This window comes from Mya arenaria, chromosome 12, assembly GCF_026914265.1.
Source record: "Mya arenaria isolate MELC-2E11 chromosome 12, ASM2691426v1".
Lineage (NCBI taxonomy): Eukaryota > Metazoa > Mollusca > Bivalvia > Myida > Myidae > Mya > Mya arenaria.
The window spans coordinates 16,600,607-16,626,465 of NC_069133.1; the positions used below are offsets into that span (position 1 = coordinate 16,600,607).

At 33.5% G+C, this 25,859-nt stretch overlaps 1 protein-coding gene across 8 annotated transcripts in view; it reads right to left on the bottom strand.

Annotated features, from left to right (window-relative positions):
• LOC128211134 (cilia- and flagella-associated protein 43-like) overlaps positions 1 to 24,408 on the bottom strand; it is a 51,136-nt gene extending 26,728 nt beyond the window's left edge. For all 8 annotated transcript variants that reach the window (XM_052915569.1, XM_052915570.1, XM_052915568.1 and 5 more), the window contains exons 1-26: positions 24,275 to 24,408; positions 23,265 to 23,515; positions 22,752 to 22,845; positions 21,033 to 21,203; positions 20,594 to 20,632; positions 19,358 to 19,616; positions 18,286 to 18,409; positions 17,619 to 17,701; positions 16,807 to 16,938; positions 15,736 to 15,849; positions 15,413 to 15,493; positions 14,929 to 15,077; positions 14,272 to 14,375; positions 13,475 to 13,489; positions 12,031 to 12,177; positions 10,567 to 10,760; positions 8,824 to 8,838; positions 6,665 to 6,811; positions 6,106 to 6,233; positions 5,367 to 5,387; positions 4,386 to 4,569; positions 3,327 to 3,431; positions 2,267 to 2,344; positions 1,862 to 1,987; positions 1,375 to 1,479; positions 491 to 607 (exon numbers count right to left, since the gene is read on the bottom strand). In XM_052915569.1, coding sequence (XP_052771529.1) covers positions 491 to 607; positions 1,375 to 1,479; positions 1,862 to 1,987; positions 2,267 to 2,344; positions 3,327 to 3,431; positions 4,386 to 4,569; positions 5,367 to 5,387; positions 6,106 to 6,233; positions 6,665 to 6,811; positions 8,824 to 8,838; positions 10,567 to 10,760; positions 12,031 to 12,177; positions 13,475 to 13,489; positions 14,272 to 14,375; positions 14,929 to 15,077; positions 15,413 to 15,493; positions 15,736 to 15,849; positions 16,807 to 16,938; positions 17,619 to 17,701; positions 18,286 to 18,409; positions 19,358 to 19,616; positions 20,594 to 20,632; positions 21,033 to 21,203; positions 22,752 to 22,845; positions 23,265 to 23,515; positions 24,275 to 24,303 — 3,012 coding nt within the window. In that variant the 5' untranslated portion in view covers positions 24,304 to 24,408. The remainder of the gene's footprint in view (positions 1 to 490; positions 608 to 1,374; positions 1,480 to 1,861; positions 1,988 to 2,266; positions 2,345 to 3,326; positions 3,432 to 4,385; positions 4,570 to 5,366; positions 5,388 to 6,105; positions 6,234 to 6,664; positions 6,812 to 8,823; positions 8,839 to 10,566; positions 10,761 to 12,030; positions 12,178 to 13,474; positions 13,490 to 14,271; positions 14,376 to 14,928; positions 15,078 to 15,412; positions 15,494 to 15,735; positions 15,850 to 16,806; positions 16,939 to 17,618; positions 17,702 to 18,285; positions 18,410 to 19,357; positions 19,617 to 20,593; positions 20,633 to 21,032; positions 21,204 to 22,751; positions 22,846 to 23,264; positions 23,516 to 24,274) is intronic.
• Positions 24,409 to 25,859: the final 1,451 nt, after the last annotated feature.

Sequence of the window (25,859 nt, forward strand, 5' to 3'; positions counted from 1 at the left end):
AGTAATAACTATTTCAACCCACAACAGATTAAAAATACTTCAAATGTGTAATAAGGTATAAGAAAAATAGATTAAATAAAAGTTGTAAAAAAACATCAAGTCCGAGACCAATTTTAACAAACAGTCTCAAGTCTGACTGAATTCAGTCTCAAGGTATAAAACTGCAAATCTTCTTTTCATTGTACCTGTACTTCCAGCTGAGTATTGTTGATAACAATTACTATTTGAAATTGTATAGTTATTTAAATTTATTTTTATAAAACCAACTCAACATAGATGATTCTTTGTAATTTAAAAAAGTATTTTTCTGAGTCTGAGTCAAGACTTGGACTTGAGGCTGTTCACAATTATAGGCCCAGATCATCTAACTGAAATTCTGAGAAACATTGACTTTTTCCACTTTCCAAAACCTTACAAAAGTACTAATAATTGCAAGCAAAAACCATCCGGATAAAAACAATGCTATTTTATGGCATAAAAATCATCATACCTTTTCTTCGGCAATTTCAATCTGCCTCCGTTTGGTGACGGTTTCCAACAGCTGTTTTGTTTCCTTGGGTCGCTCACGCATTGGGAAGTTACTCACTTCCAAGTTGGAGTTGAAGGCCTAGAGAAAATCACATTTGATAAGTATACAAAACCTCAACATACTTCAATACTACTTTTAAAACTACAAACCAATGAAGACATAATTTCGTCAAGACAAACTCCACTTTTAACTTAATAAAATCAATTGTCCAATTGTTCAGAACTTTCTCAAAGTTAACAACATTGTTAACAGAAGAGTTTAACTTTACTGGTAGTAGGTGAAATATTTTATGATGTGCTTGTATGTTTGCAGAAAACAAGTACAGCTGAAACAGTTGTCTCGAATTTTGTAAGAAATACAGTTCACAAGTGTATCAATTAAACATCCAGTGCAATGACAATGTCAATGACAATGTTAAAGTTAACAACGAAGGAGTTGACAATGTTTTTAAGTAAAGAAAAATTTGAACAATCGGCCAAATGTTTGCATTGATTTCTGTCTTGAAATTGTTTGCTGCCAATTGCATTCCTATGAATGACATGAACCAATTTTCAAATTTTTGTTATGAACTTTCCATTAAGTTGAATATTCGACTTAATTTATACTAATTTCTTTTAATATGATTGTGACAAAAGCTTAAAAAATCATGCTTGAGTCTGTTTCCTGGAAAACAAGAATCAAGTTCTGGTGTCCATTTAGAGAAATCATGAGAATGTTTTACTGGTGGGGATCGAACCCACAACCTCTAGGATGAGAGGTGCAAACGTATACCTGACTGTTTTCACACTCTTAACATTTGATTAAGTTTCTTAATAATAAAGCAAATACTATGTAATAATTTATACCTGTACAGCCCTTCCCTTGACAACCATCTCATCCCAACACTCCCTTTTGATCATCTCACGCAGGTACATCTTGGCCAAGTTCTCAAACTCTATCTCCTCACGAACCTGGGAACAAAGCAATCAAGCTCAATTATTGGAAACAATTATTAACAGCTATTGGAAAGCTCATTGCAAAAAGGATGTAACTCCTTCTATTTTTATACCAAGTAACGCAAGGTTTGGGCTGATCCCTCAAATATCGATTTCAGTAAAACATACCTATATAAATAACTTATATAGTTTATTTGCATATTTTAACAACGTTTTCTTAGAAGCAATGGATTTGAAAACACAATTTTAAAACCTATTACTGTCCGCTATGAAAATTGATGTGCCACTCACACTTTCCAAACCATGACTCATAGTTATTAACAGTAAAACCAACGATAAATCTTTAATTCACTATGAAACCAACCATAATTGATGATAAACCGAGCACAAAACTTACCCTCTCAACCTCAAGGTCAGCCTCAGCCTGAAGTCTAAGCTGCTCCTCAATGTCAAGGTCAAACTCATGATGGTTAAGCTGCTCTATGTCTGGTAGGGTCTCGTTGTTACGCAACATGCTTTGTAGCTAAAAGAACATGGAATCAAATTACTTAGTTTTTCACGAAAGTTATATATATATAATTTTTATATATTCAAAGGTGAAATTCATGAATATAAAAATATGAACAATGTTTGGTGCTTTTTTAACTTGGGAATAGCTATTAATTAAAAAAAAAACATTTATAACGGCTAACATTTTTTTATCGGTACTTAAATCTTATGTTATTTTTTTATCATTAAAGTCAAATGAGTTAAAAATAATTTTCGAGCGTCTTAAAAAGAAGACAAAAATTTATCAACTTACAGTTTTACGCATGTCCTTGATGGAGACACGAAGGTTTTTCTTGATCTCTGCATACTGCTTGTCTTCCTCTTTGAATGACTGAAATACAGTTACTATTAGTTTAGTATCTACTTAATAATCTAATCTCGACCTTCCCAAAGACAGCTGTAAGCGGATATTGGGATAACTCGCGAACCTGCTTCCTGGGCAGAAACCTGTACCTTGTCCATTTTGAATGGCCAAGAGAAGGTACAACCTCTTGAGTGAGAGTTATGGACACCTGTAACACTAGACTACTCTTAACAACAGTTAGATTACTGTTCATACCAGAAACAGCTAAGGAAATTAGAAATTGCAGCTTTTATTTCTTCATAATAAAGAAAAAATAAAAATTATTTTGTATGGGTTTAAAAACAGGAGTTAAAACTGATGTTACATAACTATATACCTTTGCTAACTTCATTATTTTTAGATTTATTAATATGAAGATACAATTAAGTTTATATTCTGGTTAACAACAAAATGAACAACATTAAAGATACTACATTATATATAATTTCTGGCAATAATCGTTTATTTTTTTCAAAAACACACACTGACATTTGTAATAATAATAATGTACAATATGCTTTATTCAACAATAATATTCACATGTACACACATCCAATACTTACTAGTGCAAAGAATTCTTTACTTATATTATATGGGTTCTAAACCATGAGAAAAATAGTTGACAAAATAGCTCAAACAAACATATATGGTTTGTTTTAGAAAAAACTTTCTTGAACTATCATAAAATGTGGGGGTGGCAATTTAATGTAATAATTTCATGAACATGGACATAGAGCTATTTAAATACAGTAATTAGATAAATCTACAATCAGTCCTTACAGTAAAAACATAATCATAACAAAAAGTTTATAAACATGTTTTAAATATATACTTATTTACAAAACATGATACGGTTTAGAATACGTCTTTAGCTTTATGTAACAACTTAAGCTTTAGGTTTATAATAAAAAAGCGGTAAGATTTAGGTTTGTAAAACATGGTAAGGTTTATAAGACATGTTAAAGTTTACCTCTAGCTCCTGAACCTGCAGCCATGTTGAGTTGTCCTCTGGTATGGGGGTGGGTGTTTTATAAATCTCATCTCTCTCCAGGGCCTCATCACGCTTGGCTTTCTCCTGTAGGAAACATATTAAAAACATAAAATATACATTACTAGGCCTCATCACGCTTGGCTTTCTCCTGTAGGAAACATATTAAAAACATAAAATATACATTACTATGAGTTGTTTATTGCAAATTGAATAGATTTTGATTTAAAAAAATATATTCATAAACTGGATCATTGCAAGTAAATTAATGTCTAAATTCAAACTTTGTAATTTTCAAACAATCTGCCCCATTATAACTCAGATAACTGTAAAGGAACTGTTGTTCCCTGATCTTTGAACAAACTACTACTCATCCTAAGCCTATTATCAGCCACCCATAGCCTAGTCTCTTTTTTCATTCTCACCTGCCTCAATCTACCCAGTATCCCCAACTTACCCTTGTATCCCTGTTGGTTCCCTGCTGCTTCTCAGATGTTGGTCTGGTCCCTCTTTCTGGTTCCCAATTCACCAACCTACCCAATATTCCCCACTTACCCTGGCCTCCCTGTTACTTTCCTGCTGCTTCTCAAATGTTGAAAGGTTCCCCTTTCTGGTTCCCAGTACCAACCTACCAAGTATTCCCAACTTACCCTGGCTTCCCTGTTGGTTCCCAGCTGCTTCTAAGATGTTGGCCTGGTGTCCCCTCCTGGTTCCCAGTTCACCAATCTACTCATTATCCCCAACTTACCCTGGCCTCCCTATTGGTTCCCTGCTGCTTCTCAGATGTTGGACTGGTCTCCCCTTCTGGTACCCAGTTCAACAACCTACCCAATATTCTCCACTTACCCTGGCCTACTATTGGTTCCCTGCTGCTTCTCAGATGTTAGTCTGGTCCCCCTTTCTGGTTCCCAGTTTACCAACCTACACACTATTTCCCACTTACCATGGCTTCCCTGTTGGTTCCTTGCTGCTTCTCAGATGTTAGTCTGGTACCCCTTTCTGGTTCCCAGTTCACCAACCAACACACTATTTCTCACTTACCCTGGCTTCCCTGTTGGTTCCTTGCTGCTTCTCAGATGTTGGCCTGGTCCCCCTTTCTGGTTCCCATTCTGGCATGCCCTGTATGACATCATTCTCCTCCTTCTGTGAGGTCATCAGCTTCGACTTTTTGGCCCTGGCAGCCTCCATAGCAGACTTGGCCTTCCCAAGACCAGTGGGAGAGTAACTGGAGGAGAATAGCAAAAATCATCTTATTTTAGGACAGTAAAAGCTCATGTATGATTCTTTTGATATTGTTAATGTTATGATGCTGATTACTGCTTGAAATTGTAGCTGCCTTTTCCCTTCTTCCCTGTCTTTAGTAGGATGTGTGAAATTAATTTCTTTCTTTTTTTAAATAATTATTCAATATTTATGCAGTCAATGTTATTTCTTATTGTCTTAGTTTGGTAGAAAAAATACGCATTTGATGAAAACACACTTAAGCAATTGTGTTACCTCTTTAATGCTTAAAAGCATTTAGTGTTCAAAATTATATTTTGTCAAATCAGATGGCAGAATTGTACAAATCTGCCCTACAGTTATTTTGTGAAATCAGCAGTCTGCCATTATTGATTTAAAACAGGTGAATCAGTAGATTTAAATAGCTGCTGGATCAATAAACAAAACATAATCTCAAACACTAAGCTGAGTAAAGGGTTATAAATATGCATTTACCAAACAAATGGACAGTGTGTCTGGGACACTCCAAACCCATTTATTTTGGAAAATGCGTACTTGGAACCTTTAACTATTACTCAATGTATTTTAATAATGATGGCATACATTTTTCTTTAAAACAGAGTAGACAAATGAGTGGCAAATGCATGCAGTTGGTAGTAAAAGTTAGTAGAAAATGCATTTCAAAGCAACTAAGCAATTAATCAAAGTTGTTGTTTTTTTCTCAAACTTTTAATCATGTTATTTTTTGTAAAATAGAATATGAAGCAATCTCGAGAAAATGCGTTTGAGCAGTTGACCTACCTTCTACCACTAAGTGGTGGGCTAACAAAGAGTAAGGGTTTAAACATTTATTTAATCATATTGTTAAAATTGGATATTCAAAGCTTTCTTAAATAACATTAGTAATACCGTAATTGTACCAAATATTTTTTATCATTCAAAGTCATTTGAACAAACTCTTGGAGCTGCACTCTCAAAGACTGACCATTTTGACAACTTTTTTATTTTTTGTCTTTGGATGAACTAGTTTTGGCATGAATATCTGGAAACCAGTAATATAATACTGGTGACATAATATCAGATAAATGTTTTTAACATTTACATTGTCATTTGAAAAGTTTTTATGCATTTTTACGCTTTAAGAAAAAAATATTTTTTCAACATAAAGCATTAATTTTTCGATTGTAAATATGAAAAACTGTGATGTTATCTTTTGCCACAGTATTATATCACTGGTTTCCAAACCTTTCTGTAACAAATTTGTTCTTTTAAGACAAAAAGAAGAGTTGACAAAATGGTTCATCTGTGAGAGTGCAGATTTAGGTTATAATTTTTGCTTTACTTCATAATTCTGTGTATTAACTACTACATGAAATATTTCTTCTAATAAATAAAACAAATGAACAGAATACTGGATACCTAAGCTGTGGTAGCTGCATCATTTCTCGTGTGGAGCTCATAAAGGGGTTTTGAGGTTGATGAAATGTACTTATGTTTTAAATTACTATTTTTTATTCAATATATATAGCCAATGTCTTACTTCCATGAGTAACATGTGAGAACCCCGTCAAAGCCAGTGGTGAAAATGTGCTGACTGTCCTCGGCAAAGGCAACAGCTTTTACCCCTCCAATCCGGTAGTCATGGGGCGTTAGACTCACTGTCTTGTCCTATGGTGGGATGGAATAAATGAATGATTGTAAACCGTGTTTTGCAGAAAATTTTCATGCATTTTGCATACAGATATAATATATATTTGAGTTGTTTTTTTGTGACTTTGAGTTTAATTTTGGTAACAGTTATATTATTTTAAAATTAACAATATGATGATGGTGCAAAACTGTTGCTATGGAACATGTATACCTAATTTAATAGTCTTACAAGCAATTAAATACAATAACATTTCCCGTGAATTCTAACATACCATGAATACTAATTATTTTAACAATTCATTTTCCATCAACAATTTGCATCACTTGGTACAAGAACATAACCTTATAATATCCTCAACCTCTTGTTCTTCAAAATCTCAGTAAATATTGATATCAGAAAAAAATCATCCTGGCACACTTAAATCGATGAATATTAAACTTCAAACTACCATTTGTCCAATTGTTCTGAGCATGATGGATCCATCAGTGCCGAACGTAGCGAGCCACTTGTGATGAGGGGACAGCAGGCACTGTCCGCCGGGCAGCTGGTGACCAGGAAACTCTGCCACAGGCTCCATACGCAGCTTTTCCAACTCCTGAGGTTACATGGGTAAATAATTATGAGCATTTATTTAACTAGCGATTTAATTCAACTGTGAAAGACTGTTTTCAAAGACTCCTTAAGTGCTTAGTGCAAGCCAGACGTAAATGCATATGCAAATGGAGTTATTTCCATCCTGTGCTAATAATTTGATTTGTACACAACCTTATAAAGGCTAATAAGATGAAAATTGCTATATAATTTGAAAATAAATTTTATATCGAATTTGTACTTCTTATATATTTTTTACCCAAATAAATTTTCAAAATATTCAGATACAAGCTACATATTTATGTAAAAAAGTTAGAATCGTTCAGTTTTGAGCTTAAAATTGAGACTTAAAGAGAATTAACATTAAGTGAGCAAGTTTTGTTAATTAAATTAAAAGACAAACAGCAATGTGAAATTTCTCATTTTAGGTCATTAATGAGTATTTTTATCAAGATTTCTGTTATTTGTCAATGTATAAAAATTATCAATAGTTTGATTTAAGAATAATCAAGGAAATTTTAGTTTTTTTAAATAAAGAAGAAAAAACAATTTTAGTGTTATATGTCTTTAAACATTTCTTGAAATTTATTGTTCCTAATGCATAAATATAATGTTTTAATATTATGTCTGAAATTTCTTAGGGACAAATAATCACATGCATGAGTTCCAGTTAATTTTCTTTCAATGGATTCGCATGCTGGATCTACATATGAACAAAGACTTGTTATGAACTCTATTAGTACACATACATTAAATATTCTAACCAATAATACCCTGGTTGGCAGATTTTATGGTTTGAAAATTTAGAAAATTAAAATTTGTGCTGCAGAGAAAACACTAAATTTGTCTATTGGTTTTTTTTTAAAGCTAAAGGGGACAAAACTGATCAAACATTAAAGTCAGAATTATTGGCCTTGTATAACATGTGCAAATATTTGTTTCTTGCAACATTTATACCAAGTTTCATTTAAATATCTTGAATGGTTTTTGGTAACAGCCAAGGTTATAGTTTTTGCATGACATTATGCTAACAACAAAATCAAGGCAATGAAAATGCCTACCAGTAAAATATTTTTCTTTGAAAAACAGACAGGTAAAATATCGGGTATAGGATCATGTGTAATCTGCTCTAGAATACTTTCAAACCACAACAAAAGTGTACTCGGCAGGTATTCATAAAGCTTTTTAAGTCATTTCCAAACTGAAGAAATGTTCTTAAATAAAATATCTCACTGGCCATATGATGTAATAACTAAGACTATCTAAAACACTTTATTTTTTATTAATTTTATGTAATATATACACTTTTATGTTAGATACACTTGTACTTTTCTTAAAGTTTGACTATGAAAATACTAGGAAATCAACTTAAGTTAAGAAATGACTTAAGATATTTTATGAAAACGGGCCCAGGGTGTTCTGATTGAATGACATACCGGGTACATATGTGGTCTGATTGAATGACAAACTGGGTACATATGTGGTCTGATTGAATGACATACCGGGTACATATGTGGTCTGACTGAATGACATACCGGGTACATATGCGGTCTGATTGAATGACATACCAGGTACATATGTACATGTATACAGAAAATAATACATATATACAATAAGCTTTACATTTGAGAAGTATACACATTTATAAATATAAATAAAAATACAGTCAAAACTCGCTATATCGAACCCTGTTATCTCAATGGTCTGGTTATTTCAAACCTTTTTTGAATGTGTCAGGTTTAGTTTTACACTTTTTTTATACTTCGGTTATATTGATTTGTTTGTTATCTGGAAGAATTTCCCAAAGTCCAAACAACTTTGACATATCGAGATTTGACTGTAGTTACAAAAAATATTAAATTTGACAAAGAAAATGTGACAAGACTTTAATAGTAGCTGAAAAAGATTAAATGATTATGTAAACTGATAATTATGTTAGTACAAACATCATGCAGTTTTATTATAAGAAAAAGCACACGTGGATAAGATCTGAGAAGACATGGCGGCTATAATTACCTTCGGATCTCTGGTCTAAAACATTGCGTAAAGAAACACCAAATAATGAATTGGTACATGTAGGCGTTAAAAAGACGTCTTCTGTTCACACACTGATACATAAGGAAAATGTTAGAGCTACGAGGAATTAATTAAGAAGCAATCGAGTAAGATTGTCGGTTATTAAAGGGACACAATATAGTTTGACACAAATTACAATTATCAGTTATTAAAGGGACACAATATAGTTTGACACAAATTACAATTCTAAGTTATTAAAGGGACACAATATAGTTTGACACAAATTACGATTCTAAGTTATTAAAGGGACACAATATAGTTTGACACAAATTACGATTCTAAGTTATTAAAGGGACACAATATAGTTTGACACAAATTACGATTCTAAGTTATTAAAGGGACACAATATAGTTTGACACAAATTACGATTATCAGTTATTAAAGGGACACAATATAGTTTGACACAAATTACGATTATCAGTTATTAAAGGGACACAATAAAAGTTGACATGAATTCCTTTTTTTTTACTTAAATGCATAATTTTGTTTAACTCATTGGCTTTAATGATAATAAAAAATTATATGATTTGTGTACTGATAAAAATAAATACTAGCGATATTTTGGCGCATTTTCAATTGAGGATTTTTTTAGGCCATACTGCTTTTAACTGCAAAACCTCTTTTGCCAAGGCTAATATCTTTTATCAATATCTTGTGGAATAAAGTTACTGTACAAGTCAAAACATAATATTTCTTCAAAAGCAAATAAGAAAAAAAAAAATTGTTTAATTGACTGTCATTTTTAAATTAAGCACATGCTTAGTACATAAACCATATGTATAAACTTGCATTGATATGTTAAATTAACTGGGTAAAAACAAAAACTCAATGAATATTTTCAGACCATTTTTACATAGATTAAATATCATGTACAGTTTCCTTTTTCCACTATTATACACTAATCATTTAAATTTCTGAATCCTGACAATGAAACAAATCACGTGGATAGAACAGTGATTTTTGAAGCCTTCCAGCAATTGAAAAAATATATTTCTATTTTTTAGATACAGTTGTATGCATCAGTTAAAATAAAGCAAGATGCCCGGTATTGTATTATTTGAGTTAAAGCAAATATATATGGGAAAAAGCTTCGGGATAAACTATCTTGCACTCAAATCTAGTAAAGGCTCACTTCAATGAAGTATACATAGAATTAATAAACTACAGCAACTTTTGAGTCCAGAGTAACAATGAATAATATAAATTTTAACTAAGCTGTTATATTTTCTTTTCACACTATCATTAGTAAGAAAGACTTCATTCTAACTACATTGGCATACAATGTAAACTGCTTCATGAAAAAAATTGTGAGAGGAAGATAAATTAACACAAAATCGGTGGTTCAAAACCAACCAATGCTTCTGTACGGCGTTTTACTGAAAATGGAGTCGTACCAAAGAAAATTTAGTTTAAACATATTTATTTTTACAACGATTGTGAAACAAGTTATAACAACATTATATTAGTCACTTTCGTTGACACGATTTTACGCGAGAGTGTGGTTTGTGTTGTGGGGGAAACCGGGGTACCCGGAGGAATCCAACTTGTACGGCTTGGTGACCACAAACCAAACTCACGTGCACCCAGGCCGGGAACCGAACCCGCGTCGCCTAGGTGAGAAGCGAGTGCGCTAACCACTGCGCTAACCGGACAACCAAAGAAAATAGTGGTATATGACCTCACCTTTTCTGATGGCAGTTCCTCAGGTTTGGGAAGGTTGTGCTGGTGGATCTTCTTGTTATTCTGCGCCATCATGTACACTGTGTCGCCCTCGGAGATGGCCACGCCGTACGATGGAACAGCCAGTTTCAAGGTCACCTTGCGGATCGACTTGTCTTTGAAATCATACTTAAGGCTGTTACAGTTGTACCTCAGATCTGCAATAGAATATAGAACATAGTTTACACTCTTTTTTTTTTCTTTTTTATCGTTAATAATAAATGACCGAAATTAGAACAAGCCCGCAGGCCTGAAGCAAGCCTTGGATGATGCTTGAAATCTTTTTTTTCATATTGTTATATATTCGGGTTTTGTGGGCTATATCCTCATTGTTATATGAACTAACAGTAATCAGGCTTGCTCAAGAAAAACACGATGTGAAATTTGATGACTGTGAAAAAAGTTTTTTTCTATTGCATAAAAAGTACTCAATTTCTATAAAAATGCAATAGTATAATAGTGAACCATAAGGGCTTTTGGAAATAGTTATGGCATTATTCTAAGTTTTACTGCAAATAAGGAACAAACTTTTTCCAATCATCAATAAAGACCTCTATCGTTATCTCACAGAACAGTTTAGACAATAATAGTAGAACATTTTACGGTATGTAAAATCTTAATAATAAGAGACAACAAAGCAATGGAACCCTTCTAAGTCAGTAAGATTTTACAGAATATGTTTCTTCTGACTTAGATTATATATTTTCATCAGACGGGAAACCAAATTATAACATTATTTCTGTTAGGCTGTGCAACTTAAAATTCTTAACGATAAAAAACTTTTTGAAGCCTGAAGCTGGAAAAGAAGGTTAATACAATCTTATTACTAATCTTTATAGTTTTTGCAAAATAATCATTGTGAATCAGAAAACTAATATGTATGACGGTGCTGTACAACACTGATTTACAATAGATGTTACCTTACCATTATATCGAAATCCAAATGCAAACAAAGAGTTTAGGATAAATGCATTTCAATAGAATAGAATAGAATTTAGATGTATACATGTACATTTTCTACATAAAACTTGTTTGCAATTGTAAACGTGATTATGTGTCGATTAAAGCGTTATACATGCCATTCAAACTCATATTCTTGTAAAAATCAAAATATAGATGAAAATTGATGGTTTGAAATTTTATTTAAAAATATTACCAGGCAGGGCTTATAAAAACCGACAATTTGCCGGTCGGGACTGGTTTTGACCATGCTGAACAGATTTCACAAACAGAAAATTGTTCAAAAATTCGTATGAAAAAAAAAAATTTTTAGTAAATTTTCGGTCCAATACCACTTAGTCAGGAAACATTATAATACAGAAACCTGGCCATGTCCATTTATGTTACCAGTCAGTCATAAAATCACAGGGAATAAACAAACTGACTGTCAACAGACTGTAACATCATTTCACAAACAAAGTCACTTACCTCTTATCACCTCCTCACTAACAGAGAAGTAGGTGAGGTAGTTTGCCCCGCTTCGCCGGTTCCCGGTCGTGTTGTGGGTCACAATCACGTGGATGGTACCAGATGTGTCTGTGTATGAGGCAAGGGACTGGACAGCACCCTTCACACCTGCACGTAGGAAATGAGCAAGTTCATCAGATAAGCATGATCTATTTAGCATGTGATACACAAAAAAGTGAATTTTGACTGCCTGGTGACAGAATGTTTTTTCTATATCATTTGAAATCATGTTTGATTTCAGTAAAAAAAAGCCGAAATTTATATATTGATTAATTTGCATATAATGTATTTTGGTATTTTTATAACATAATACTAATCAGCAGAAACTACATTTTAGAATGATTGACAACTCACTGTATCATACAATCATGAGTTTCAATTTAATACTCAGCGACTGTCAGAAAAGGAATTAACATTTCTACTTAAGTCTGGAGTAATATTTCCAGCCAGCTTGTAACCTTTTTTCAAAAAATATCTCATTACGGCTCAAGAATAGAATTTAAAAAAAAAATCGGCATACAAAACGCTCTTTGATAAGACGCCACCAAGATATATATATATATTTTTTTAAGGTTAGTCATTTTAACTCGAAAGAAAAGCTATTATTTAGTACTATTTTATTTTGAAGAACAAATATGAATTGTGTTTTAATATAACTTTAAAGACTGCAAACTAACAAAATAAAGACAAATTAATTTTTTCACATTACAAAACAAAATATTTGACATCTTAAAACCATGGTAGAAGTTATTGCTACAATACAAGCCAGTGCCTTGAACAAAAACAATTCACATAAAAATTACAATAATGTCAGTACAGTCACCCAAGGCAACTAAAAACAGACAATTTGCCGGTCTGGACCGATTTTGACCTTGCCAGACCAATTTCAGTAACAGAAATTGGCTTTAAAATCGGTCCGCAATTTGTTAAAAGATATCAATTTCAGTTCAAACAGAGTTTGTCATTCACACATCCCCAATTACCAGGAGACTGAGTCACCAATGTTCTAAATTGTCATTAAGGCCACAATTGATAAAACACAAATTCCCTGTAGGTTTTTTTGTATGGCATTTTTGTGTTTTGGTCGGTAAGTATGTGTATTTTTTTATGTATTTTTTACTTTCTTGCACAATAATTCTGGAATGATATAAATGATCAGATATAAATATCACCATCATAGTGGCTAACAAAACCTTTCAGGTCATTGTTTACTTCATGAACTGATCGGGAAATGCCAAACAAAAAAGTTATCAACTGCAGCCTTATGAGCTAATTTGTTACAAGCAGAAATTGTACTAGTAGTAGTTAGTACTGCTGCAGTGTTTATGTCTAAAACAAAACACAGATAAATTGCTACAGTTACCACATTAGAAGCTACAAAAATATTCTCTACAACCATAATCACCTGTAGGTCTCGTCTCTGTAAATTATTTGTTGAAAATACAAAAATATACCAAAATTAAGCAGCTTATATTTCTAAGAACGCCACTTACTATTGAAGTGACAATCAAGCCATTACTAGCAGTAGGTAAAATGTATCTTCAGACATTAAATACTATCTTACATACATTCTGAATTCTACTCTATAAATGTTCTATGAGAGGCGAGATTTAGTATAAGCTGCAAAGCTTCCTTCTCAATTCTGTCGTGATTATTTTCTTTTGTGCATGTATCATCACTTGTCTATTTTTAACGTTTAATTACCACAGTAATTCCTTTGATTATGCGTATCATTCTTGAAAATGATTTATTAAAATTAAAACTGTTTAAACCAAATGTTCAATACAACAAGTTATAAAGAAAACAAGTGTGCCATGAAGATATGACAATGCTTTTTACTTTGTCAAACAAGAGGCATAACTTAATGATAATTAAAGCCAGAGTTATGTGCCTAATTATACATGTACATATCAGCTCTGGCAACATGTGTACAAAGTTTCATATGAATATTTCGAAACAATTTTGGCCTTTGTCAAAGTTTACCTTTTTTTAAACCGAAAGGTTAAAGTTTTTGCATGACACTCACTCACTAGCTGCCAACCACAAGACTAGCATAATACCCAGGCTTTTTTTGTTTGAAAATCAGACAAGCTTATATATAATTGCAAAATGTGTCATAAACTAGCGTCTACTCTTTAAATAGTTCAATAAATTCAGCGCCTTTAAAACAAAAAACACCAGCACAAGTGAGGCAATTAATACCTGTATGAGCCAATGGCTTGAATTTCTTGGAGGCTCTTCCATCGATAAGGAAGACTTGTCCATCTTCTGAGGCTGACAGGAGATAGGCCCCAGTGTCCTGGTAGCTAAATATAAACACAGACAGGCATGCTTACTTAGGGATCTAGTTGGGGTATAAAATGGGTTTCTGACTTTAATAAAAGCTCATTGTCTTTTTAAAATCTTTAATAAAAAAAAAACATTTTTACTATTTTGTTCAAATAATTCATCAAAACACATAATAACAATTTCATAATTTTGTTAAAAAAATCAGATAAAACTAAGTAACAATTAAAAAATCTTTTTAAAAAAATCATTAAAGAACTTTTCAACGATTTTACTATCATTCCAAATTAATTGACTATGAACAAAAAAGTTTCCAAAGCATCTTGTTTGACCATGTTGATATATTAAGATTTCAGTAAGGATGTACTAAACAATTCTGTGTAAGCTATATTTGAATATTTTTTTAAAACAATTTGCAGCTCAAAATATATGTTAAATCTTATTTAAGAATTATTCTTTCATTTTTTATCAAACTGTTTCCCAAACATTTTTATTTCAAAAAGGATGTGTTATCAAAATTTTTAGGTAAAAGCTGGCTTCAGGAAAGACCTCTTTTCCCCCACTAACACTTACACGAGGTTAGCCACTGTTCCTTCATACACTCGCACTCTCTCCACAACCCTGGGCTCGTCAATGTTACACAAATCCACGTAGTAAATGAACCCACCAGCCGTACCTACTGCACACACATTCAACAGTGGGCTGCATGCCATAGAATATGCCTGAAATGGGGTAATATAGAGATTTTTATTGATAATTATGATATTGCAAAGTTTTGTCTTCTCGTTGTTTTCAGTCCAAAATTGATAGAGCCAGTGCGAAATTTTCCAACCATAAAACACGAGTAAACCTCTCTGTTATTCCATTCAGAATTAGAGAAATTACGCCCTTGAATTAATGGAGCTATTTAATACTGATACAAGTTACAATTCTTTAAATGTCATCAACAGAAAAATCATCAAAAAATTGTTGAATGAGAAAGCATTTAAAACAGAATTTGATTGTCCTCTAGGTTACCACGGTATACAAGCAGGTCAGACGTTATACATGTACTTACAGGCATGTCTATGGAGACGGAAGAGATGAGATGGCCTTTGTCTACCGACCACACCTGGATTTCACCATTCACGCGACATGTCTACAAAAAAAATGGCTTCAATTTGATTAATGCTACAATAAAAATGGCTTCATTTTAAAATTATGGAGCAAAACTTTATAATGTGATGACTTATGATTATTGCTTTCACAGTTTTCATTCACCGAAAACTATTGATATCTGAATTTAAATTTAATCTTTAATTGAAATGCATTTCCTTGTTGTTATTTTTGGATGACTTCTTTCAGGATTCACAAAACCTACGACCTCTAATTCTCACTCACCACGCAGTACTCATTTCCGGGGAGGATACCTATGCTGACAAATTCCCCATGGTGGAGATTCCTCAGCAGTTTCAGGCTCTCTGGAGCGCCAGGTTCATACAGGTGAAGGGAACCCTAAAATTTCAGATTTAATTTAAAAAGTCTGAGGTTAAAATTATTTGAATAGACCCTCCAAAAATGATAAAAAATAAACATGTTTATAAATGTTACAAACTAGAATTGCAAAACATATCAGACGTTTCTAAGGTCACCTGATTATCTTGACCTGTGACCTTTGACCCAAAAATTGATATAGGTCATGTACTGACAATGACTCTACACAATGTTGTTCAAAAGTTTTTATTGAAAATAAATATTGACAATGCCAGACAATAAATATAACCCCCGTGTCATGCTGTGCAATTGCGAATCAAAAATTTAAAGATACAATTAGTTATCCGTTATATTCATGACAATATTGAAAATGGGAACCTGGTAAATTAATTTGAAAAACTTTCCTTTTAAAAATACGACATATTATAATATGAGAATAATAATTTCTTCAAATTGTCTTATAGATGATCAAATATCTTATAGTATAATTGAATGTATATATTCTTTAAGAGAAGCCTTTCATGTTATTTATAATTGCAGAGTTTTGTTCCTTGTTCCACTGTAAAAAATACACCAGATGAGCATTAGCATTACACTAAGACACTCTTGTTTGTTTGCTTTTTGTATCCTCTACTTGTAGAAATACACCCCCCCCCGCCGGTCCGGGGAATAGCGGACTTTCGGTCCAGCCAACCCCGGGTAAAATCTCCGCCCTGCGGGGACGAACTGATGGTCAAATCCCCGCCAAATGTCCCCGCACCCCAGGAAGCCTAGGTAAGGCAAATTCCCCCCTATATTTTGCATGAAGACAAAACCACCGCATTCACCCGGCACTGCGGGGCCATCTGAAAAGTAAAAACACGGCCCATTTCCCTGGCTATCCCCTGTATACCCCCGGACCTGGGGGGCCGTGGTTACAATTGACTAGTGCATTATTTTGTCTGCAATTATTTTGTACTGATGACACAAACTGCATACATGTGATGATCCAAGGGCGATGCGCCTGTAACTTGGGGAGAACGACATGGAAGTGATGGGTACACCCATGTTACACTGCTCAATCACGCTAACGTCACTAGACTTCACATCTACCAGCCGAATGGTACCATCCTGAAACATAAACAAAAACATGTCTCAACAGTTTCAGGCTTTCTTGGATACATTGTACCACCTTTAAAACCAGTCCACAATTTTTTATTTCCTTTATTTATTTATTTTTCATTAAGAACTCCCACTCTAGGTAAATTAAGTATGGTAGTCAGAATGGAACTCTAGGAATCTGAATATTTTCAAACATTTTTGACAAAATTCATTTAACTTGAATGTAACCATTTCTTAAAGGAGATTGCTTTTGTTTTCAATTTCATATTCTTAAATAAAGTATGACCAATCTCTTATTAGTTTTGTTATATTACCACAAATGATTATTAATGATCAATATACAATAGTAAATGTTTATGTCAGAGCCTGGTAGTCTTGGGCTGCCAAACTACGGTTAAAATCACAGATTGCTGAATCATATTTATAAACAATGCTGTCCCTATGGAATCACAGTAACTTTAAGTGACTACTGACATTTTTAGATTTATTCACACAAGCTATCAAATTTTGTTCATCATTACAAAAAAAAAAGTACTGATAAACTTTGGAAGAGAAACAAATAGGAAGTGTCTGAAATAATTTAATCTGAGATGTATAATAGTTAAAGGGCATAAATGAGCCCCATACACATTCTACGCCAACTTATCACTTTTAAATGAAGGATTCAACATGAGACAGTGGTATAATACCTTGCCAGCACAATACAGTCCACGCTTGTGAAGTCCGATACAGTCTACACTCCCATCTAGAATCATCTGGCTCACATCCGGCACTGAAGGGTAAAACATCACAATATATTACAAATATTAAAATAACAAAACAAATATTAGCCATACATACATGCACTGCATAGAAATGACTGAAAATGAAAAATCCATGCCATTTGAGCATTGGCTCTCATGGGCCTCTTGTTTAAAGTGCAAAAGTTTATCGGCTCGCCTGACATCAATGTGATTTAGTAATTCAAACTTTAAGAGGGGAAATCTCCCAGTCATCGCAATTTTGGAGATTTTCCTGAACAAGCCTGAATACTATGTGTTTATTGAATTGTTCAATTTTCTTGAACAAGCTAGAATATATTGACTTACAACAAAACACAAACAGTTTTACAAGCCCAGGGTTGATTTGGGCTGGCAGGCTAAAGTGTGCTAATTCCGACAACTGCATTCAAATTGCACACAGCATGAAAAAAAATCATTTAATATTAAGCATTTTGATAACAACAGCTCAAATCCAAGGGTGGCTCAATCTTTCAGATGTGAACTAGTAAATTTTCACTATCACCTGATTCTAACTTGAGCATTGGTTACTTGAGAAAAAGCTGTGCACTCAGCCACACAAATATCGGGACATTACCATGCTGCTGTATGTCAACCATGGATTCCCGCTGAAAACCTGCGCTTGACATCCTTGAGTCTGGGGCATCTGGTATCTTAGGTGGGTAGTAGATCACTTTTCCTCTGTATTGCTCACTATCAACCTTGAAAATATGATAACATTTGAGGATAAGCATTATTCATAATGGTAGCTGTTTTGCCTGCCATTCAAAGGATTCAGCTGCAGTTTGAAATTTACAGAAAGAAGTAGATCACTTTTGCTATCTATAGCTCGCTATCAACTTTGGAAAGATTCAATCATTTAAGGGAAACATTATTTATTATAATTGACACAAATTAGGAAGAAAATTTAATCAAAAGAGGTTTTCTTGTTCAATCAGTCAATAAAGACAAACTCTTCTCACTAAGTTCAAAATATGGAGAAGTTTGATCCTTCAGGGAATGAAAATGTCCCTGTGGCCAATTATAATAACTTAAAAGAGAAGAAAATGAAAGGAACTTTAGTATGTTTGCCAGGCTGTGTTTCTGTCTTCCTCATTTGGCATGTGTGATAAGCCTGTTTGATACCAGTTGTAGATTTGCTAGATGCATGTGTGCAGTACTTAAATATGAAACAGTTAAAAACCATCTTTTGGGTCTTGTCTATATACTATCCCTATAAGGGTCTGTCTATTTACATTATACATGTGAACCAGAACAATACACAAACATTGATACATGAAAGAAAAATTTACCTCTTAAAAAATACGAAACCTATCTAACAACTAGCACTTTTGATATATAATGGGTTGATCATTGAGAACTTTATTAAAGTTAACAACTTGATTAACAACATCGTTGTTAACTTTCAAAAGTGAAATATAAGATAATGTGCTCATATATTTGATTAATTCAAGTACAAGTGAAACATTGTCTCATATCTTGTTATTCAAAATTCTGCAGATTGCAAGTGTATCAATGAAACTTCCAGAACTGTAAAGATTTGAAAGTGAATAATGATCACATAAACAATGTTGCTAACTTTAACAAAATTCTGAACTATCGGCCTGAGGTCAATAACAAACTGTTGAAAATAATCATTTGATCTTTACCTTCAAAATTTGCCCGCCAGCACAGCCAAGGTACAAGTCTCCGATGGGTGTCCACACCTGTGAGACTGGTTTTACCCTTTCTGTCTCATCCTGGATGTCATCCAATTTCTCGGCAAGCTCACCCACAAGCCCGGCCTTTGCTGCCTTAGGGACATCAACTGTGTAGCGTGTCATCCGTGTTGAAGCACGTGTTGGGATGTCACGATCAAACTCATCATACTCCTCCATTTCAGGATCCACAGCAGGCAGTCGAATACGTCTAGAATCGGGACAAGTATTTGTTTAAAAATTATTTTCAGATTTTCTGTCATAGACAACTGATTTAGATTTTTAAAGAAATTTAGAAACAAATTGTTAGTTTGAATAATGTCATTTTTGAAATTAAGACTGTGTAAAGGATAGTAAATATACTCCGGGAGAAAACACACTGTACAAAACGCTAGACATTGGTGAATTTTATACATGTATGAATATATGAATGTCAGGGCTGCTTTCTTATCATTTTTGGGACAAATTTTGGGCCCATTCCTCACCTTAAACACACATACCATTATCTCTATTTTGTTTCAAAATTCAACTTTATCTTGCCATGTTTATGAAGAAATCAAAATTGGCAGAAAATAGCAAAAGTATATGCATATCTCCGCCTGCAATATGCTGTTCATAAAACCCATATAACAAAAAAAAAACTTTCCACTACACAAAAATTCACTTGCACTTAATTTTATTTTACAATAAGCTATTTCAAAATTCTTTATTTTTGGAAAAAAGCCCCAGCATTTCCCTTGAACTGAGAGACAGCCCTGAATGTGACTGTTAGTATGACCATCTAGTTTGTACTGATAATTTAATACACACAATAGAGTACAATGAGAACAGGTGAAAAGAGAATCAAGCAATATCAGTGCAAAATATATCGACAGACATCAAAGTGCTTCATTCTACTTCATGGAATCAAGATAGGTGATACTTCTGAAAATATAATTTAGCTGAACGATCTTATTCATCTATTACGGGTAAGTCATATAACATTTTTTGTTAAATACTATGAAAAGTTCAATATGATTATATAATAAATTTAAGATTTGTTTCGAGTATATAAATTTTCAAGAGAATTTCAACATGGTAAATTTAACTCCCTCACGAACATTTCTTCCATCTAATTTTGAAACAAATATGGTACAGAATGCATGACGAACACATAGTGTCATCTACAATTTGTGCTCTACATCTTACCTATGGTAGGGCCAATTATAATGGCCAAACTGAATAACACTGAAATAAGCACTTTTACGGTAAATTTGTCCACAGATTTGTTAACAAATTCAAATGGTTAAACTTATCAATATAACACAGATTTGTTAACAAACCAATTTATTATGGAACACTTAAAACCGTTAGTGTTAAATGCCGGTTATATTAAATTGTTATCAAACACACTTCATTTCTGTTAATACAAAAAAAATGTTTCCAAAAATAATATGATCTTCAAAATCCCTTTAAATAATTGCCACATTGGCACAAAGAAAATGTGATTGTATTTGTAAATAAACAAGTTAAAACAATCACTATTATGATTAAATAATTTAAAACTAAGAACAAAGTTTAAACTGTTAATATTCATATGACACCATGAATTTTATGGTACATGTAATTTACTATGTAATGTACATACCTTGGCTGCATAACATAGTATTTGTTGCTTTGCTCAATGTTGAGTAGTGTGATAGTTTTCTCCGTGGTCACACAGATCTGTCGCCAGTTTCCAGGATTGAATGAAATACTGGTTGGAATGTTGTCGCGGGACAGCGCAAATGTGCACAGTTTTATGCCTTTGTCAAAGTTCCTGAATTAAATTGAGAAAAGTCATTAAACAATTTCTTTTACAAAAAATTCCAACATAATCATTTTCTTGCAACTCATTGTCTGTAATTATTACAATAACAATTAATATACAGGTAAATATTTGTTTTGCCGTAAAATTCACTCTAATTAAAATTAAATCTTTCCTTAAAGGGACTGTACACCAGATTGGCACCAAAATTATTTTTTCTGTAAAGAATCTCAGGACAATTATTTAATAGAATGTGTTACGCTTTGACATCATAACTGTAAAAAAAAAGTACCAAAATGTAAAAAAAAATTGTGTCAGAGACCGAGATCAAACCCGTGTCGACAAAATTGCAGTCCAGCGTCGTATCCACTGAGCCACGACCTCTTACTCTAATCGCAAGACTTTTTCACCAAAAATTGTGAAGAGGCCTAGCCTTTTCATTTTGGGAAATTTAAACGAGTGAAATTCTACAAATTGGGAAATTTAAATGCATAAACATCTCAAATTAGGAAATTTCACATATGAGGATTGAAGACACCTTTTAAACACGGGTCAAGGTATCCATATGAAAAATCAGGCTCATATCATACATATGTGAGTCTGCTTCTTTCATTTTTTTTTTAATTATGACCTCTTTTAAATGAAATGTGTACAAACACTCCACAGGGCCAAGCATGAAAAGTCTTAAATGTATGGACTTCCAATTAATACACATGTAGATCTTATTGGGGGAGAAATCATGTCTGTGACTTCCCTTTTTTAACATGACGCAATGTCAATGGAGGGAGAGAGATTAGTTTTAATCTTCAAAGAGTTGATTCTAAATCGAGGGAAAGAATTGATAACAATATATGAACTAGATGGTCCTCGAATAATGTTTAAATTATACAGCATTCTTCTTATGTTAACTTAAAAGATAAACAGAAAAAATTGTGCAAACAGAACAAATTTTTATTGTAAATTTTTGAAGTAAGATCTTTCTTTTTGGGAAAAATATCTGGGTATTGGAAAAAAATATCTGGAAATTGTGAAAATATGCCATTTTTCCCAATTGTGAAGTAGCCTAATTTCGGCCCCAAAGAAGGTGAAAAAGCCCTGAATCGGGTGACATAATTAAGCTATACGCCCAAGTCAGTAATATCGCGTGATAAACACGACTAGGCAATCACGCATAAGGAATGAATTATACTAGGTAGACATACCCAGTAATCTTTTTTAATGGAAAAATACAAAATAACTGCTAAACTTAAATAAATTGAAAACTATGTGGTACTTCAGTTAGTAAGTTTCAATGCATTGTACACATCAATACCAAGTTTATGACAGTTTTCGACAATTTTCTTTTTTTCTTGCAAATTGATCATGATCTGGTGCACAGTTGCTTTAAGCCGTCTTTATGAAAAACAGTATGTAATACATACATGTAGTTCACAAAACTTCTCTAACCAACCAGCCTAGTTTCGGAAAATTTGCGTGGATCTTGTCAAACATTTTGACAAAAATGATAAAATAAATTATATTCCCTCATGAAAATGTCACAAAAGCATTCCAATTTCTTACCAGAGGGTAAGCTCAAACTCCGGAATGCCGGACAAACTGCACAGGTAATCACTGCTGGAGAAAAACAGCTTTGAGTACTCCAACTTGGCACCTCCTGAAAGAAAACAATAATCTTTTGAATTTCATAAAAAAAAAGGTGTATGTTAACAATTATGAAGGCTTCATAATTTTATTTTTGGACGAACAAGTCCAAAATACTGCACTTAATTGCTTGGCATCAATTTATAATTTAACATGGCCAGTGCTGTATCAATTTCAGAATTTTATTATTCAGAATGAATTAAACAAGTACAGGGCTTGCAGGCTAACACTTTTTTCGACCACTGATTATGTTTGTCACTTATTGTGTCTCCTTGCAATTTTTATAAGGAACCAAAAATGATCATACAATAACTTCTACATTAACACAAATATCATACATTGATATCACACAGATTATATGCAAATGCCAAATTGTGTTATTCATACAAACTTTAAATTGATTGCAAAACCCCTCAGTTTACATCTACATACCCTCAAGAACTGACATTGACCTAAATGTTGGGTAGATAAACACATAAATCTTTGGGTTGATGCACTGCTCAGCAACAGCAAAGCATCTGCTCAGAGAGTGAACTGCCAAAGGCCCCACTCCTTCCCCAGGAAATTTGAAGACTGTTTCTGCACCATCCTCGGCTACAAACTTGACATTGTTCCCACATAGGTAGCATATCACATCCTTGTCAATGTAGCATGCCTGGTCTCCGTTGTAACCTTGAGCCCAGCTGTATTGCAAAAAAGGAAAACATTATGATATTGACATGTGTAAATGAAAGCGGAAACATACAATGTACATGTGTTATATGTGACGTCAACAAGTCCCACAGATCCCTTCAGAGAAATGCATGCTCGACCCTGAAGGGGTCCCCTGGTGTTTATATACAGTAAATTCTCAATCCACATGGAGCCCAGCTTTGCTAATTTGCATATTACCAACCAAGTAAACATATCAATACATGTAAGTACTATGAACATACTTCCATCTATAACCGAATGTTATACTATGAACAAATATCTGCCCCCTACAGCGGACTGTTACTTTATTATGAACACACATCCGCTGCCTACGACGGACCATTACACATGTATTTATTACATTCATTTAAGTCCTTTAAATTATCAAAATATTTGTAGGCAAGATGTACGTTAACACATTTTGGGACAGATTTTTCAGACTTACACACATGTCATTATTGTAACATTATCATTTTGATCCAAGTAAATTGTTAATATCTTCAAAAAAGATAAAGTAAAAGCATGCATTTGCAAAAAAAACTAAATCTGATCATCATTGCAAATTATCAAAGCTGTGAAAATGTGAAAATACCTGGACTGAAGTTTATTTCTTAAAGTATCAGACGAAGATGTTTTTTTTCTTCAATATTACCCCTCCCACTGAAAATGCTGTTAAATGGTTTACGAAACGGCTCATTTTGTAATGCTTTCCGCATATTGCAAAGTATGACATTAAGTTATATACGTACGAAAGCTCAAGCTTTCCAACTTGATCCATGTTCTTATATTCAAAAGTCCCTTTTGTTCTAAATATTCACAAAAAGCACGATATTTCCAAAATATTTATGACAGTTGCTAAGTGCGCTGATAACGCGAGCATCCGCATGAGTTGTTGCTACGAAGAGGTTATATTCCACTATTATTTAAAATTGGCTTTCAATTGTGTAAACATCGGTAGTACTTGTTTCACCCGTAATACATCACTATTCTTATTCTATCACAAATTCATATCTGCTTGTATTAAAGCGAAATGAAACTTTACTTCTGAATGTATCATAATGAAAAAAGAACATGGCCATCTTAATGAACAAAAAAGTTCAATCCTAATGTAGTCAATATAGATAAACCGTTTGACTTGGTGTCCTAAATCAAATTCTTATATTAACGTATTTCTGTTTAAGTTAGACGTAATTTATTATGAAGCACAGACGCGGTCGTTATTGTACCATAAAGGCAAAACGAGTATGTATATTACACAATAAAGTCAAGAAAAATGGTTTAAAGTGGAAAGGGGAATTGGGCGCCTGGTGTGGTGTGCGGCTCAAACCACTGACCGTCGGTTGATGAGGTACATTTAGGTGCGTTACCAGCTGAGCTTGTATCAACTTGATATTGATATAACTAAAAAACTTCGTACCCCAGAGTTTATCCAGGTATGCCTGCGCCCATTTGCTGCATAAGGGCCTGACATCGCTTTAAATAAAGCAGCGCACTCAGAATGTTAAAAAATATCGAAAGTGACTCGAGATAGACGTGAGCGCAATTCCCAGTCATGAATATATGCTTAGTGACGAAAAAACAGATTGAGATACAAGGAAATGCGGGTACTATACTCTAGCTTTTTTCCAAGACACGTCCTGTTTCGTTTTGTTTTGTTTTGCATCGACACACGGGAGACAACTTTCATGCATTTCAACTATATTAATGAATACTGTAAGGCATCTGCTGCTTCCATTTGTGTAAGGTATGATGCGGTCCGTGATTGAACTCTAGACCATCCTGCCCAAGGCGTGCCACTGTGTCGTCTGGTGGTCTATACACTCATTGCTGTTGTTAAAGAATTGATAAGGGTCTGTCTGCGTCCACTGGCAGCACTGTAGACAGCACTCGCCGGTGTGTCCCATTATGACCTGTTTTGAATGCCAAAAGGAACATGAGATATTACTGACATATTAACCTCTAATTTAACCTTTGTTGATGTTTTAACATTCTAACAACATTTTGTTAACATTTCACACGAACAAACTATTTTCAATGTCTGACTGAAAAAAACGTTAACGAGTCTTTTACTTCAACATGTGGTCTGGACTATTGGATTATCAAAAGAACCTCGGCATAACATATTTTTTAATTTCTCTTGTCATGGTTGAAGAAAAATCAAAGCTCTTGTCATGGAAATAACCGGGATAAAAATATTATTTTCCTACATTTTTAATATTTTTACAACATGAAAATTACTTTCTGATCCGCATATTATATTACATACCGGGAACTGTGGGGCCGGCATATACATCAGGCTTTAACGTGCACAGTTACTTCCCTTAGATTCAAAAT